Below are 18,569 nucleotides of genomic sequence, written 5' to 3' on the forward strand. Positions count from 1 at the left end.
GAAGAGGGTAGAACATTGTGCCTCAATTCCCCATAAACCCTAATTGAAAGTTTCACACAGTTTCACAAGCAAGAGGTAAATTAAGTGTTGCCGGATTTTCTTGGCTATGTTACAAAAAAAGAATTTTAAGTACATGCCAGTTTAGTTGGGCCAAAAGTTTATTAAGAAAATGAAAGAAGAGAAATGGGAGAAAATAACGGATTATGGGTCCCAGGTAGAGAGAGGAAAAGGGCTAGAAAGGGGTAGATGGAGCTGATTTACAGACTGCAAGTCCCCATTACAGAGTACAACTCCCAGGTGTGCTTGCGTGCTAATCCAGGTGGGGAGAGAAAGGGCAAAACGGGGAAGAAGGGTCCGTGTAACGTCTGTGCTTGCTTTTCAAACCATTGATTGCCACCACTTGTTAATGTTCAGAGGAGGATTCCCAGCTGTTCACTGCTTTGTTGGCTACCCCACCATCAATTCCCGGGGATGGGGAGGGACCCAAAGGCAAGGCCCCTTGATAATACCTGGGCCTTTTCCTTGATACTGGAGGGGGTCCTCCAGGAGTCTTTTCAACAGCCATCTTGTGGGGTCTCCATGGCCACGTGTTTCACGGCCTGTTTTTCTGTCAGGTCCCAGATTTGTCTTTTTATTTCCTAATCTAGCCTGCTCATAGGCACTAGCTATAAATAGTTAATACAGAATTACCCTCAGTTTTAGTAATAAAATGGATGAACATTTAAACAGGAAAGGAATTACCTGATTATTTAAAAAGCCTATTATATATCCAACCAAGCTCTTTCAAGCCGTAGAATGGTGCAAATAATATTCACACAGGGCATGGAACTGTAAAACCCTTCCTTCTCTATATTATAATCAAATGCGCCAGGCTTGTGGCTTGGTGCCCCAACCGAGGTCATCACTTTAAGAGTGTGCTAATTTTCAGAGGTTAGATCAGAAGAGTCCCTGCATGAGGTTGATGAAGGCTAGTAAGATGGTATTTATATTGGTTGGACTGAAATCTATCCTCAAATAGTTTTAACGACAAAGGGAATGAAACATACTGGCTTCAGGCACCTGTTTGGCTTTGGGCATGTGTGCAGGTTCAGGCATGGTTGGATGCTGGAGCACAGATGATGTCTTCAGAACATTCTCTCTGTACTTCCTGCATTAGCCCTGCTTTCTCCATGTTGGTTTCATTCTCCAGAAGGTTTTTCTCCTGTGGCACACCAAGGAGAAATTTCCTTCCCCATCGGGGATACAGTTAAGATATTGTCAGCTAACTATAGGATTTCACAGGTAAGGAGGCCATGGTGGTTAAATCTTCTTCACTTTGCATGTGAAAAAAATAAGGACCAGGTAAGTAAATAACCTGCTAAATGCCATGCTACAATTTCGTGAGGAGAGAACAAATGGGAACAATTTTACGCTTAACACCACAGTACATTTTTTTACCCACTAATATAAAATATGCTTATTTTCGTTCTAATCACTCTCTGAGTTAAGATCATTGCACTCATACATATTATAGAAGAAACATCTAATTTCCTGTTGGAAGTTATCAATATTCCTAAAACAGATTTGATTCTCAAATACCACTGCAGGGTTCTCCTATGATAACAACTCAAGCCCTTAGTTCTCCTGGCCACCTCTAGCCACCATGGTCCCCTCTAGAGCTAACTCTGGGCAGCTATTTCACTGTCCTATTGAGAAATTTTCTTCAGAGATTCCGGACCACCTTCCCAATATTCCATTTGACAATCTGCTAAATTCATCAGGTCTTTGGGATCCAAACCAACCAGACGAACTTCCATTATCCTTGGCTATCAGCAAGAAAGAAAGGCCCTTTGGTAAAGTAACTTTGTAAGTGCTTAACCCTGAATTACTTGGTGCTGGACCTTGTCATGACTATGAATCATTAATACCAGAGTTTAAATGACTTACAACCTGTCTTTCTACAATTTGCTTCATTATTTTAACCACTTTCTGCCTGGTACTTTCAAATTCTGTGACTTCTGTGTTAGCTCGGGTCTGCAGAGATGTCAACGTGGGCTTGGAGGGGCAAAGGTTTACTGAGGGAGGGAGGAGAGGGCAGGAGGAGACTTCAGAGTGTGATTTGCAGGTCAGACCCTACGGGGAGAGAGAGAAGGGATTGTGTGGGAAGAATCTTAGACCACAGGCAAGTGTAAGGAAGGCTCAGCCAGGCTGAAGGAGTCCTTGGGTCAGACCTGCTGGAGTTCTGCGTCTCAGGAATGGGCCTGCCTCGGTACCTCCAGGGTACATAATCCTTGGTTGGGAGCCGTCCTCAGGCAGTGCAGGCTCGGCCTAAAGAGTGGTGGATTCAGAGTGCCGGTATCCGGGGCCATCAGTCAGGTTTGCTCCCTTGGCAGGTGCTCAGCCACACTCTTCCTCTGCCTTTAGGCTGCATCTGTACCTTCTTGGAAGACACCGAATGTCAGACCAATTGCCCACTGCATAATTAATGGAATCACTCATGCTTACAGAGCGAGAGGCTAATGCCCTTAATATACAACTTGGTCTTTTACTAATCTGATCATTTATATTGTCCATTGCTCCAGGCCCAGTGTTGAAGAAAATTACTTAACAGTGATGTGGGCTGTGGGTGGGAGGCTGTTCATCTCTAACCTGAGCTGTCTGTCCTGACCTGTGGGTGTGGGACAGTGAGAGGCTGCAGTCCTGCCCTTGCTGACCATGGCAACGACTCCAGTCCCGGAGAAACAGTTTATCAATGCAAACTCTATAAACTTTAAATATTCACGGAAAATGCAAACCAAACGTGCTAAAAGCTTATCTAGACTGTATGAAGTCCATGCTAAAAGCTTACCTAGGATATGGAAAATATATGCTAATTTATGCCTATTGAGCACTGAAACAAAGAACGATTTGGCCCTTCCTCTGTATAAAAGGAACTCAAAAATCTTGTTTGGGGTTCGGGTTTGAAACAGCTCCCGAGTCCGGCCAGCCATCAATAAATCACTTTTTCCTTCTCAAAATTATTCCTGAGTCCTGGCCTTTCTATACGCAAATAATTGAACCTCTTTCAACTTCTACAACAATAGTAGAGAATAGGGCAATACCAACGAAATTTGGTTTCCAGAATTAGCGAGGCTTTCTTTGCTGTTTAGCAGGCCTCCTTCGTTCCTCTTGGATTGCCCGTGGCAGTTATTACAAAGTGTTGTCATTTTTGAGTTTTTTCATTCTGTCTGAAGTGACCCTGCCTGTGTTCTCGGAGAATCTACAGCATCTATGAGGCATTAATTCATCTTTTGACCCCTACAGACATTCACACCAGCACCTGCATGCACCTGCTTTATCCAGGTTAAGAGCAAAATGTGATCCTCTGATCTTACCTCATCCTGTTTCCTAAAGCTGTCACTTAATCCCTCAGGGATATCTTTATTTTACTTTTTTTTTTTTTAGAAGGTTAACAGGGATTGAACCTAGGACCTCATACATGGGAAGCAGGCGCTTAACCACTTGAGCTTCTCTGGGCTGTCTTTAAAATATCTCTTTCTCAGCTGACTCTGTTCCTGTAATCCAGTAATATGCCCAAACTTCTCACCTTAAAGACAGTAAACCATGAAACAGAAGAACCCTCCTCAACTCTGCATTCTCCTTTTACCTTCCTTTCACAGTCAAGGTTAGCACAGGAGGAGTGACATCCATCATCAACAGGCTTCTGCTTCGATGTTATTTAATCAATCTGTGCTCATCTGTGTGTCTTTCTGAATGCTAGAGAAACAACTGAGTTAGCAGCTGGAATTAAATGAGATGAAAGTGCCTGAAAAAGAACTTTTTAGGAGTAATGTTTCCAAAATTGTTGAGCTGCCTTTTTCTGTTCTTTTTGTGAATCCGAAATAAAGCTGTTTAAAAAAATGAAATTGAACTGACCTTTTCCATCACCCCAAACAGAAATCCTATACCCATTATGCATTAATTGCCCATTCCCTCTCTTCCCCCACCCCTAGTTACATGTACTCTCTGTCTCTAAAAAGTAACATATTCTATTTATTTCATATAAGTGGAATTCTACAGTATCTATTCCTTTATGTCTGACTTATTTCACTCAACATGGCTTCAAGGTTCATCCATGTAGTAACATGTATCAGAAGTTCACTCTTTTTTAAGATTAATATTCCATCGTATGTATATACCACATTTTGTCTATCCATTCATCTTCTAATGGACATTTGTTTTCTTCACTTTTTGACCATTGTAAATAATGCTGCTATGAACATTCATGTACAAATATCTGCCAAGTCCCTGCTTTCAATCCTTTGGGGTAAAAACCTAGGAAGAGGATTGTTAGGTTAAATGGTAGTACTATGCTTAACTTTTCTGAGGAACTGCTACACTGATTTCCACTGTGGTTGCGCATTTCACATACCCACCAACAATGTATTAAAGTTCCTATTAATAGTACTCTGAATCCTTCTCAGCACTTGTTATTTTCCCTTTTTAAAACTAACAGCCCCTGTATGATGTTATGTATATTTGTTTTGTAAGTTCACAACTATTACCATACACTTGCTTATGTATGCGACATACTTCAATAAAGTCTAAAACAAACAAACAAACGAACAAAAAAACCCAGTCATTCCAGTGGGTGTGAGGCGGAATCTCATTGTGGTTTTGGTTTGCATTTCCTGCTGACCAATGATGTTGAGCATCTTTTTATGTGCTTTTTGGCCATTTGTACATATTATTTGGAGAAATGTCTATTCAAGTCTTTGCCCATTTTAAAAAATTGATTGTATTTTTGTTTTGTGTTGTAGGACTTCTTAAATTAAACCCTTATCAGATATATAGTTTCCAAATATTTTCTCCCATTCTGTTGGTTATCTTTTCACCTTCTTAATAATGTCCTTTGATGTACAAAGTTTTTTATTTTGATGGTCCCATTTATTTTTTTTCCTTTTGCTGTTCATGGTTTCAAGATAAAGTCTGAGAACTCATTATCTAATATAAGTGCCTGAAGAAATTTCCCATTGTTTTCTTCTAAGGGTTTAATAATTTTAGTTCTTATATTCAGGTCATTGATGCATTTTGAACCAATTTTTTTTTCAGGTACCGGGGCTGGGGATTGAACCCTGGAACTTGTATGCAGGAAGATAGTGCTCAACCACTGAGCCACATCTGCTCCCTTGAGTTGTTTTATTTGCTTGTTTGTTTTTAGGAGGCACTGGGGACTGAACCCAGGACTTCCCATGTGCGAAGCAGGCACTCAGCCACTTGAGCCCTATCTGCTCCCCTTCTGTTATTTTTGTATTTGTGGAGGTAGGGGTCTGCTTTCATTCTTTTGCATGTGGATATTCAGTTTTGCCAGCTCCGTTCTTTCCCCATTGAGTGGACTTGTCTCCCTTGTGAAAAACCAGTTTGCCATAGATATGTGGGTTTATTTTTGCACTCTCAATTGTATCCCATTGGTTTATAAGTCTGTATTTATGCCTGTCCCACAGTATTTTATTACTATGGCTTTGTAATAAGTTTTGAAATCAGGAAGTGTGAGTCCTCCAACTTTGTTTTTCTTTTTCAGGATGGTGGCTATTCAGGCCACCAGATGAATTTGATGATTGGCCTTTATATTTTGACAAGGAAGCCTGTTGGGATTTTGATGGGATTGCATTAATTCTATAAATCTCTTTGGGTATTATATTCTTTTTGAGTCAAATAGTATTTATAAAAATTTAAATAATAATACAGAGCAAAATACTGCAGCTTAAATACATCTTAAATATAATATTTGGAGAATTGTTTGGTTTTCTCTGCTCACATAACATTAAACAAAATGCCTATAAGAGCTATATTCATTCATATATTTATTGAATACCTAATATATGCCAGGCACTGTGCTGAATTTTTTAAAAAAGATTTATTTATTTATTTTTATTTTTTGTTTCTCTTCCCTTCCCTGCCCCCTCCAGTTGTCTGCTTTATGTCCATTCACTGTGTGTTCTTCTGTGTCCGCTTGTATTCTTGTCAGCGGAAGCGGGAATCTGTCTCTTTTTGTTGCGTCATCTTGCTGCGTCAGCTCTCTGTGTGTGAGGTGCCACTCCTGGGCAGGCTGCAGTTTTCTTGCACCGGGTGGCTCTCCTTACTGGGCGCATTCCTTGCGCGTGGGGCTCCCCTACACGGGGGACACCCCTGTGTGGCACGGCACTTCTTGAGCGAATCAGCACTGTGTGTGGGCCAGCTCATCACACGGGTCAGGCAGACGCTCTATCATTTGAGCCAAATCTGCTTCCCTGTGCTGAATTTTTGATCCATAGTAAATTTTCATCTACTATGAAACTTATTAGCTACTGGGTGAGACATATAACAGGTAATACAACAACAGCAAGAAATAATTGCAAATCGCTAAAAGTGCAATGAAAGATAAGGAAAGAATGCTCTGCTGGAGGATGGCAGTTGGAACTGGGTTAGATGGAGTGGTCAGGGAGGGTCTCTTTGAGTAGGGTCATTTAAGCTGAAAACGAAACCATGAGAAGGAGCCAAACAGGAGATGGTGGATATGTGGGTGCATACATGCATGCAAGTGCATTTCATGCCTGGGGAGGCCCCGCCGCAGGAAAGAGCGTGGCACTCCGCAGAAACGGAAATGAGACTAGCATCACTGGGCACTGTGAGAGGGTGAGGAGGGGTGTGATACTATCCGTCAGGGTTTTGCAAGCCAAGAGGGGCAGCTCTGGCTGATTTAAGCGGAGAAGGGAGTTCTTCAACAGGTGGAGGGTTGCGTTCAGAACGCCAGGAGGGCTGGAGAACTAGGTTTGGGATCCTGTGGTCAGAACAAACGCCAGCCTCAGAACTGGCCTGGTGGAGACACGTTGGCCACACAGCTCTCTACCATTACTGCCGGAGCCTTGAGGCCCCACAACTCTGCAGTGGGTGGGTCTGGTGGGCGAAGGCCAGGTTTTGTGCCTGTACCCTGGAGACTGGGAACTGATTATTTTTTAAATTGTTACTTTTTAGTACTACAGGAAATAGTGCTTACTACTTTTAAAAAATATTTATTTCCCTCCTCCCCTCCTCCCACGCTGCTGTTTTTGCTGTCTGTGTTGTCTTCTCATGTTCTCTCCTCTAGGATTCACTGAGATTCAATCCTGGAGACCTCTGATGGGGAGAGAGGTTCCCTGTCAATTGCACCACCTCAGTTCCTGGTCTCTGCTGGCTTCACTTTGACTCTCCCCTTGATGCGTCACCATCTTGCTGTGTGACTCACTTGTGCCGGGCACTGGCTCACCACGTGGGCACTCGTGCAGGCACTGGCTCACCATGCAGGCACTGGCGTGGGCACGCTTTCTTTTCTTTTCTTTTTTTCACCAGGAGGCCCCAGGGATGGAACCCAGGCCCTTCCACATGGCAGGCGGAAGCGCCATCACTTGAGCCACATCTGCTTCCCGGAAATGATTTTGATTTAGTTTCTTTATACAGACTAAAATAAGGGTCGCTTAAACAAGATGATTCTGCCATCTAAAAGTTCAAGCCGGTAGGCAATCCAGGGTGTCAGGCTCTTTCTTCCTTGCTCCATCACTCTCTGGGATAGCACACTCTTGTTCATGGCAGAAGATGGCTCACCAACCACTTCTGTGGTCCAGCCCCTCCATCCAATCTTTAGCCAGTGGGAAATTGACAGAGAACAAGTAAGAAGAAAGTGAGAAGGAAGGACTGGGACATTCCTCTATAATTTGGGACACTTGGCTTGTTGTGTTGGGGTGCAGAAAGAGAACAAGACATACATTAGGGGGAATGGGTCATGCCTGGTGAACTGGAATCACATCTTGGAATACACAAGATTGGATCTTCCCATCTCCTAGGATGGAGTCCAACAGGTTTTCCCTAAGAATTCTTCTCCAAGCCTTTAGCAATTGGGGATATTCCATAGCAGATTTAGTTCCTGGTTTTCTGGAATTCTTTATTCCATGTTATTTAGATCAGTAAACAATATTTCAGTCCCTTCTATGTAGCTTGGTTAATGATAGTACTAGTATGAGATGGTAGCATGGGTGAAATGCAGTATTAGGCCTTATCCTGTACTTAGCAGATTTGACAGAGAATAATGACTCCTTATATTTTTTTTAGTGGAATATTGACATTTTTTCAAAGCACTTTCCTAGGCCTAATTCTCATCGTCCTATAAAGAATGATCATCTTCATTGCAAAGCTAACGCAGTGGGCTCAGCATTACCTGTGGTTATGGGGCAGAACTGAGACTCAAAGCCTTGTGTTTAGAATCCTGGTGCATTGCTCTTTTCTCCACTCCACAGTCACTTCTGCACTACTCCAGGAAGGGTCACGAGTCTGCCTGTCCATTACTCACTATTGCCCAAAGTGGGAAACAACCCAGGTGTCCATCAGTCAATGAATGGATAAACAAACTGTGGTATATACACACAATGGAATATTATGCAGCTGTAAGAAGAAATGAAGTTGTAAAGCATATGACAACATGGTGAACCTGGAGGACAGTATGTTGAGTGAAGCAAGTCAGACACAAAAGGACAAATACTGTATGGGAAGCAGACGTGGCTCAACTGGTAGAGTGTCCGTCTACCATATGGAGGGTCCAGGGTTCGATCCCCAGGACCTCCTGACCTGTGTGGTGAGCTGGCCTATGCACAGAGCTGATGTGTGCAAGCAGTGCTGTGCCACGCAGGAGTACACCTGAGTAAGGGTGCCCCATGCGCAAGGAGTGCACCCTGGAAGGATACATGCCCCATGTGAAAAAAGCACGGCCTGCCCAGGAGTGGTGCCACACACATGGAGAGCTGATGCAGCAAGATGATGCAACAAAAAAAAGAGACAGTTTCCCAGTGTCGCCACATAATACAAGCAGACACAGAAGAACACACAGTGAATGAACACAGAGAGCAGACAATGGGGGTGGAGTGGGGTGGGGGGGGGAAGGGGGGGGAAGGGGGAGGAAGGGGGGGAAGGGGGAGGAAGGGAGGAAGGGGGGAAGGGGGGGAAGGGGGGGAAGGGAGGGAAGGGTAGAGAAATAAAATAAATCTTAAAAAAAAGACAAATACTGTATGACTGAGCTACTATGAACTAAATATATTGTGTGACATATTGTGTGATTCCATTTATATAAAATGTGAATATAAATTAATTTATAAAGATAAAATTTGATTAGTGGCTATGTAGGTCTGGGGAAGGAATTCTAAGGGATGTAGAGTTTTTCTTTTAGGAGTAATGAAATAATTAGAAATTTTTTATGAGGAAGAATGCACAGCATTGTGATTATACTAAAAACCATTGATTATACACTTTAGATTGACTGTATGCTATGTGAATATATCTCAATAAAACTGCTTAATAAATAACTAATTGTACAAGTATAGCCAGCAGTAGTAGCTATGTACAGTAGGGGAAACAGAGAGAGATTGAGAGGTGAGGAATTTTCTTGTTTGTTTTTTTTATTTTTACCATTGAAATAATTAAAATGCTCTAATAATGAATGAGGTGATGAATGCACAACTATGTGATTATACCAGATATCATTGATCATACATTTTGGATGAATTGTATGCTTTATTAATATGTATCAATAAAATTGATTTGTTAAAAAAAAAGAGGAGGTCTAAAACTACTGAAAACTGAGGAACAGCAGTTTGAAACGGTAGGGCAAAACCATTAAATTATCATCTGAATAGTTACAACAATATACAGGACAAGATGGTCAGATTTTAGAGAAAACATCACTGTAAATATAATATCTATATTCTGATTACTTTTTAGAAAAAAGATGCCTTTTACAAAATGCCACTGTTTTTACTAATAGAATGTGTTGTTTCTCATACCTAGATTGTCTGCTACACAATAAATGAAAACACCTTGTCTAACAACAAAAAAGTCTGGGGAAGTGGATGTGGCTCCAGCCATTGGGCTCCCGCCTACCACACAGGAGGTCCGTGGTTTGGTTCCTGGTCCCTCCTAAAGAAGACAGCGAGCTGGCACAATGGGCAGGTGTGGCAAACTGACACAAGATGATGCAACAAGAGACATAAGAAAAACATAATGACCGACACAGCAAAGCAAGGAGCAGAGGTTCCCAGTGCCTCCTAACAAGGAAGAGCTGGCTTGACAGGCACACAAACGAAATGACACAACAAGAGACAGAAGAGGAAAAACATAAGCAGAGACAGGACAAAGTAGGGGGTGGAGGTGCAATTAAACAATTAGGCGCCTCCCTCCCACATCAGCGGTCCCAGGTTCTGTTCTGCGTGCCTCCTAAAGAAACAAAGAAGACGGACGGAAAAAGCAAGTGCAAACAAAGAGCGGAGGAGAGATGAATAAATAAAAAATAAATCTTTAAAAAAAAAAAAAGTCTGCCTGTCCCGGCCTGTGGGAATCAGGCTATTCTCACAGCGCTAATGTGTCACCCCACAGGTTGTGCAGTAGCTGCAAAGGGAAAACGTAGTTTTACGATGGAGAGACCTAACATTTACAGCTTGAGCCAACTGCCCACCCTCCGTCTTCCTGACCCCAGGGACCACCTCCTGTGCTGTGAGGCGGTGTCAAGTGTGCAGCTCGTCTGCAGTACAGGAAGGGCTGGCTTCTTGTGATCTGTGACTTTTCCGTGGCCACAGACTCCCCGGCAGGCCTCGCTGGAGGAAAGCTGCCCCGGACACAGCAGGTGCACGGCCCGCGCCCTCGTCTCAGAAGGACCCGCGGCCCCTCGACCCTCCGGGCTTCACCCGCCTGCACATCCCTAACACACACACGCACATCCGTACAGAGAGGGTGTAGAAATGGCAAAACGCTGAGAACCGTGACTCCGGGAGGGTATCCAGGTGTCAAGGCACTGTTCTTCACTTTTCCACGCCGGTCTCGCAGGGCAGAGCAGCCGCCCGCACCTCCTGGCGACACCTCGCTCCTCCCCAGCGCGCCGCCTCGGGCCCCGTCTGGGCATGCGCAGAGGCCCGGCCGCGCCCGCCCCCGCCCTGCGCGCGTGCGCGTTGGCGCCGGCGCAGGCGCGCGGGCCCGTAGCCCGCGAGCGGCGGCACGCCGAGCACGCCTGAGGGGCGCGAGCTGAGGAGGATGGAGCCGCCCAAGGTGGAAAAGTTCAGGCCGGCCGGCCGGGGCAACGGGCTGCGCGCCTTGGCGTCGCTGCGCCCCGGGGACCTGCTCTTCCGCTCGGACCCCTTGGCGTACACGGTGTGCAAGGGGAGCCGCGGCGTCGTCTGCGACCGCTGCTTGCTCGGGTAGGTGCGGGGCGCGCGCCCGCTGACTCCCGACCGCGCGGGCGCCGGCGGCCGCCGAGGAGCGGGAGTCCCAGGCGCCGCCCCTCGGCGGCGGGGTCCGCGCGTTGGCGGAATCGGGGGAGCTGGCGGGACGGCGGGGGACGTGCTGGGTAATGTCGCTGAGGAACGGAGGGCCTGCCCGGTGCGGGAAGCTTCCGTGCGCGGCTGTGGGAGTCTCGGGCGGGGGGGGCGGGAGCGGGCGTGCGGGGCGTCCGGCGGCCGGGGCCCCGCGGGGGGAAGGCGGGGCTCGCGGGAACGCGCGTTCCTGCGCCGCGGGGTCTGCTCGTCTGGGGACGCGAGGACCCACGCGGCAGGCCGTGCCTTGCGGGGCCGAGCTGCCGAGAGGAAGTTGCTGAGGTGGAGATGCGGGTGCCGGGCTGGGGCGTGCCTCGGGGCCCTGCCGCCCGGGGGCCCTGCCGCCTGCCGGGGTGGAAGGGTTCACCTGCGAGGGCTTCCTAGGCCTCCCACGCTGCCCGGGAGCGCTTCGCGAAGGTGATTCTGTAAATGCGTAACGTGTGTGCATACTCGTGAGAAGTGGATTCAGTCGGTATCGTTGCGCTCCTGCTTCCCGCCGGGAAGATGAGCTCTTTTTTCAAAGTGGCGGGATGGTTCTGTCCCTGGCCGCTGGTCGCCCTGGCCCTGGGGCGGTGCAGGGGGGGAGGTAGCGGACTGCAAACTCAAGATCTGTAGCTTACCACTCATCTCACTGTGTGGTTCAAAGTTGAGGAATTTGTTTGATTTTTGCATTTAAAAATTACCGAGTAATCATCGTATTTGTTGCTTCCTGCAGTAATGAGGCAAGAGCATCTTACCATTTTTGAAAGCTGGCTGAAAACGATTGTTCCGCTCACTGGGGCTTTTTACTGAAGGCCCCGGCATTTAAAGCCAAAGGTCTTCGGTTCTCATTCAGGCAAATTAGAGAAAGCTGGGCTCTGCATCCTGTTAAATCATTTGGCGGGTAGCCAGCGTTTTAATTAAGTTCTCCAAAGTGGAGGTTACTGTTTTAAGTCTTATAACACTAATTGATGGAGATGTGGGTTATCTCACAAAATCACATTACCAGGTTCTACACTAAATAGAAAAGTTTTGGAATGAACAAATGATTAATTACTGAGTTACACTGGAGTTGAACTTGAGTCATTGACCCATGTCTAGTATCTGGAATAAACTGCAGAAGTCCATCCCATTGTGGATTGGATGCCTCTTGATTTACCATTCTGTTGACTGCAGCTGTCTATTACTGATTTTTGTTTTTTCGCAAGAACTGTAGTGATTTAACCAAGAAAAGGAATTTCATGAAAGGTATTGAGGTGTTCTTGGCATTCCTATAAAGTCTGAAGAATCGAGACTCTGAAAATCAGCAGCAATCAAGGGAAGTTCCAAGTCAGAATTGCACTGCAGAACTGGTGTTGTTGGTGCATCATTTCTGCTTCCTGGTGATTCTGGATTCTGCAGCATATTCCGTGGACACTGGAACATGATGCTGATGCCACATTTGCTTCTGCTGTTGTTTCCCCCACTACTGCTTGGGAAACTGGTTATTGTTGTTTTAACAACTAGCAGGAAGAACTCTCTCAACCAAGCTTTGTGACACTAGCTTCTAAATTAAATTTCTCAGTGGGTGTCTTGGATTGGTTGCACCCCATTTCAGGGTGCAAGGGAAGTTAAGAAGATGAGTATTTAGCCCTTCCAGCTTTTAAGATAGGCAGGTTCTGCTTCCCAACAATATTCATGTGGTGGGGAAATCACCAAAAATAAGATAGGAAAAGGGATAAATGCCAAGAATTCAAACAAAACAGACTGAAACAGAATGTACAACTCTATCATACCGCAAGCCATTGAATGTACACTTTAGATGAATTGTATGGTATGTGAATATATTCAATAAAATTAGTTTAAAAAAAAGAAACTAAGGGCGGCGGACTTGGTCCTGTGGTTAGGGCGTCCGCCTACCACATGGGAGGTCCACGGTTCAAACCCCGGGCCTCCTTGACCCGTGTGGAGCTGGCCCATGCACAGTGCTGATGCATGCAAGGAGTGCTGTACCACTCAGGGGTGTCCCCCGCGTAGGGGAACCCCACTTGCAAGGAGTGTGCCCCCTAAGGAGAGCCGCCCAGCGCCAAAGAAAGTGCAGCCTGCCCAGGAATGACGCCGCTCACATGGAGACACATGTGACAACAAGATGACGCAACAAAAAGAAACACAGATTCCCATGCCGCTGACAACAGAAGCAGACAAAGAAGACGCAGCAGATAGACACAGAGAACAGACAACCGGGGTGGGGGGGAAGGGAAGAGAAGTAAATAAATAAATCTTTAAAAAAAAAAAACTAAAACAAATGGATACTTCATACTGACAAAAAAGATTTTTGTGCTTTTTGTAGATTGCCAACATATAGATTACTTGTAATAGTAGGTCTGAAGTACATAATTGGAAAATAGTGTTAGGGAAATCAAAAGTTGGGGTATTGTTTCATGAAGTTTTCTACCTCTTAGTGCAGACCTATCACTGGGAGACAGTTTTTGTGTTTCTTATAAGTAAAATTTCTTTTATCCACTATCAATTGTGAGGTCCTTGAGAGTAGATAGTGTGCCTTTCAATTTTGCAGTCCCGTTGCCTATCACATAGTGAGTCCTTAGTTTGTAGTATGAATGTCTGGCAGAATTTTCCTCCTAGCTGTCGCTGCCTTTCAGCTCTCCATTTGAGTTTAAGTAATGGAATGAAAATATTAGTTTGTAGCAATTATTTCCTTGGTGGGAGGGAATAGAATCAAAATAGAACAGAAAAGCATGAATCTATTATAATTACTTCATTAGGCTCTGTAGCAGTTTGATATTATTTATAAATCCCGAAAAATATATTTTATTATATTTGTAAACTGGTCTATTCCTCCGGGCATGATAGCCTTTGATTGTATTAGATTCAGCTGAGATGACTTTGATTAAATTATTTTAACAACAATTATATATATATAAAGGGGAGGGGCAATATTTTCCTACTGTAAGTAGTAGATGTTTGATGTGAATGTTTTGTTATTAAATTCCTGTTTCCACTACAAAAAAAAATTGTATTAAGATTAGGACTTTGATTTGACCAGGTCATTAGGGCGACTCAGTTACTCAGTTTGGGTCCCTGCCCCCTTTGTGGGCTATATAAATGAACACTCAATCAAGGAGACACACAGTAGTAGATACATAGAGAAAGATACACAAAGGAAGAGAGACAGCTCCATAGATACTACAGGGGCCCTGGGAGAGAGATGAGCCCTTAGCCTGATAGTTTACAGCTGACCTTGCAAAGAGACCAGAGCAACTGAGCGCATAAAGAAACTAACTCCAGGAAGAGAGACAAGCCCTATGCCAGCCTACAGCTGAGATCAAAAAAAGGTGGACCCACAATGGAAGAGGAAGGGTGAACCCTTGCAGACATTGCCAGCAATCTTGCTTCAACACGTGGCAACCAAGTTTGGTAAGGAAGTAACCTTGTGTTGGACTTTTGAGGGCCTTGTAACTGTAAGCTTCTACCCCAAATAAATACCCTTTAAAAGCTAGCAAGTTTCTGGTACTTTGCATTAGCACCCCTTTGGCTGACTAATAAAGACTCCAAATGATTTATTACTGTAAGATTCTATTTTCTCTAAAACCTTAATATTTACTATATATAAGGTTCTGATTTCCTTTGGCCTTGGCTTTTTTGATTAAGTCTCAGTTTTGCATATTTACTTTTGTTAATGGAGAAACTTGAGCCTGCTTCATGGCACCTCTTGGCTTTTTCCTCTCATTAAGGAATGGCCTCTGTTTTTCATGTCAGTGGGAAAAAAAATTAAATGGGAAATCAGAGATTAAATGAATATGAAATAACATTCACCTTGCTGTTGCACACATTTTTAGTTTGATGCAAATAGAAAAGATTGATTGACAAAGGGATTGCATGTATTTTCTGTTTTGGTAACTGGCACATATAAAATTCCATTGTAATTATTTATTTGTAGGTCTTCCCATTCCTCAAAGCGGTGACCTAAGTCTAATTCTTCTTTATAGCCATAGGACCTGGCACATACGAGATGCTGTTAGAGTTATCAAGCAATAATATTCTGGGGTTATTTTAAATCACTGTGTTTTTTGGTTTTCTGAAGTTCGAGGTTGCCTGCAGCTTCCATATCAAGAGCTACTCCTAGTAAAATCTAATGATAGTTTCTTATGTAGGGTAAACAGGATTTCTCTTCCATTGTTAAGGTTGAATTTGAGGGTTAGTGCCTCCCAGGAGGAAGGAGAATGAATGGGAAGTACATAGTCCATCTCTGTACGTCCTGGTAGATTGTGGGAAGAATGGGGTGAGATGAGGGAAACTAGATTATGAGAAATATATGTTCTGGCTTTGGTCAAAGTTCTGGGGTTGGGAGGGAGGTGTAAGATGGAGTGAGGGTAGAGAAGTTATTATTTGAATTGGAGGAGACAGCTATGCAGGTTAGCATTGTGCCAACATTGGGGACTGTTGCTCAGTGTTCATAGAAAGAAATGGCTAGATAGATGAACTTGTGGTAGTGGGAGATTCTAAAATGCTCTTGTACTACTGTGAGTGATGTGGAGACACTGAACGGCCTGGTGGAACAGCAAGTAGCATAACAAAGGACTGTACTACTGTAGGCCAACGATCAAGATCATGGATAAGAGGAATGGGAGCCAGCATGACATCCCAAAAGGTGAGATGGCACCAGTCCGGCTGTTGAACTACAGACCACTGAGGATCCAGAGAGACACCAGAGATCCAAGGTCTTCTTGCCACCTTTGCTTTCAGGATGTTCTATAATCTTAGAGAAAAATCTACCTGTAAGCAACTATTTAAACTAGCCTGGTGATGAGTTAATGTTTGAATATTAACTGGAATAGATTGAGATATTATTTGGCAAGTTTAAAGTTTCCTGCTTTTTTACTAGGGTGTTCATGAGGAAGATTATATTAATTATTGAAGAAACAGCCACATGTTAATGACACAGATCATATCATTTAAAGAAAATAAGGCAACTACATTTGAATTCTAGTGTGAGTAAATGTGACCAGCCAAGAAAGGAATGCTGCATTTGGTAAGATGATGGAATCCAGCTTGGCCAAGGATTGAACCTGGGGTGGAGGCAGGAGGGAATACTTTCACATAGTGAGAGAAGATATTCATTGCCAGAGAAGACAAGGGCAGTGGTGATTAAAAGGTTTGGGGTCAACTAGAGAAGTGGTTGCTAAGTGACTCAAACATAGGAGAAGATTTGAAATATTCTGGGAGAAAACAGTGAATTGCCTAGTGAAATATAGCAGGATTGCTGGGAGGTGCTGAGAGTCTACTTACAATTTTTGTCCATTTATTTAAAATTAGAGTGTCAGCAGGGTAGTGCATTTTTTTCCTACCAGTGCTGAGCTGCTTGGTTGTGAGAATTGGGTTTACCCAAGATTTTGTATAGTATGGTGGAAGGAGAGAAGGTTGTAGGCAAGGGAGGGTATAATCACGGGACATGGAACACCTAGGGAATGAGGTCATGAAGAGAATGATGGGCAATGAAATGGCGGTAGGATCAACAGATTAGAGTTCCTGATATGGCCAGAAATGTTGGCATGATCAGAAAATGGGATGACTTGACATACATATGCTTTAGAAGTATTGTACATATTGGTATAGGGTTTATGATATGGCAGAAGAGATCATTAAAATGATCAGGGAATTGAAAAACTGATTGAACTGAGAAACTGGATGGGTTTTCTAAATAAGTGAATTTATGAAGAATATTAGACATTGGAATGGATAGTTTCAGCAAAGGCAAAATTCACACATTGGCTTTCTAACCCAAGGTTTAAAGGCTAGAGAGTAGGAAAAGCCAAGTGAAGATAAGGAGGCACTCACCCTGTTTAATAATAAGTAAAAGGCAATTTCTTGTATTTTGTGAAATATCTGAGTCTCAGGTGCAGGTGAACTGGTATAGTATTAGTTTCTACCTGAGGTGACCCTGAAGGTGAAAGTACTATGGAAATCCTCTCAAAGGAAAGAACCTTGAGATAGCTTGAAGTCAGGATTTACAGATTCCTAGGTAATGGTTAATGGGTTTACCTGAGGGTTAAAGACTTGGAATAAAATAAGATCAATGGATTGACGTGATGTGTTGGGAAAGAACTCTATGGATATGTTTTCCCTTTTTCTTTTTAAGTGGGAGTTGTAATTCCTGTTTCTTTTGCTTCTTCCTTTTCTTCTGCAAGGAGGTTTGAGAAAGGGCTATATGGCTGAGCCTGACCTGGAAACATTTGATCCATGTGAATGCCACGACAGAGGATGTTCTTAATCAGACAGGATGACCTGCTTTGTGGACAGCAGTACATTGTTCTCCTGCTTCAGACATCCTGGTGCTTGTTCAGAGGGCTCAAGAACAGAGCAGCTGTGGGGCAGGGATGGAGCCTGTGCCTGGAACTCAACAGTAAAGACTCCCTCTCACCATGGCCATTATGGCTCCTACTGGTACAGAGTGCCAAGTTTGTTACCACTAGTAACAGATCCTTAGTTCCCCAGACGGCGACACACTTTCAGGACCAGCCAGCTACCTGGTGTCAGGTTGATTAGTTTAGACTGTTTTGTCTTGGAGGGGTCAATGGTTTTTTTGAATATCTTTTTTTTTTTCACATTTGGATTTGTTTTCTTTTTATCTCTCTGACTGTACTACCATCTCTGTGACCTGAAAATCTTCTGTAGTGCTTTAGGATTTCTCACAAGATAATTTCTCTTTAGTTATCTTCCCAGGAGGATATATCTTCCCAGGAGGATATGTCTTCCCAGGAGGATATATCTTCCCAGAAGGATATATCTTCCCAGGAATATACCCTGCCATTGGAGGCAGAGATTTTATAGACCAGTAGTTCTCAAATGTTTTGGTCTCAGGACCAAATTGAAAATTATCGAAAAGAATTACATAAGAAGGATATTTAAAAAGTTACTGAGGATTCCAAAGAGCTTTTGTTTATGTGGGTTATATCTTTATTGATCTTTACTGCATAATAAATCAATGAAGTTTTAGAAGTTTTTATTTAAAAATGATCTGTTAGATATCAACAAAGTATTTTATGAAACAAGCCATATTTTCTGAAACAAAGGAAAATTTAGTGAGAAAAATTGCATTGCTGTACATTTTGGGTATCTCTTTAATGTCTGGCTAAATAGAAGATCCTTGGATTATCTTAACTGTGTCTCCATTCATTGTATTGCAAAATACCATCATGTAGACTCTGGAAAACGCCGCTATACATCCATGAAAGAATGAGAGTAAAAGAGGCACAAAATATTGTAGTATTA

At 43.6% G+C, this 18,569-nt stretch overlaps 1 protein-coding gene across 3 annotated transcripts in view; it reads left to right on the forward strand.

Moving 5' to 3' along the window:
* Positions 1-10,971: 10,971 nt before the first annotated feature.
* Positions 10,972-18,569, forward strand: part of SMYD3 (SET and MYND domain containing 3) — a 748,180-nt gene continuing 740,582 nt past the window's right edge. For all 3 annotated transcript variants that reach the window (XM_058309394.1, XM_058309396.1, XM_071207324.1), the window contains exon 1: positions 10,972-11,207. In XM_058309394.1, coding sequence (XP_058165377.1) covers positions 11,044-11,207 — 164 coding nt within the window. In that variant the 5' untranslated portion in view covers positions 10,972-11,043. The remainder of the gene's footprint in view (positions 11,208-18,569) is intronic.

The sequence above is a fragment of the Dasypus novemcinctus genome, chromosome 13 (assembly GCF_030445035.2).
Source record: "Dasypus novemcinctus isolate mDasNov1 chromosome 13, mDasNov1.1.hap2, whole genome shotgun sequence".
Classification (NCBI taxonomy): domain Eukaryota; kingdom Metazoa; phylum Chordata; class Mammalia; order Cingulata; family Dasypodidae; genus Dasypus; species Dasypus novemcinctus.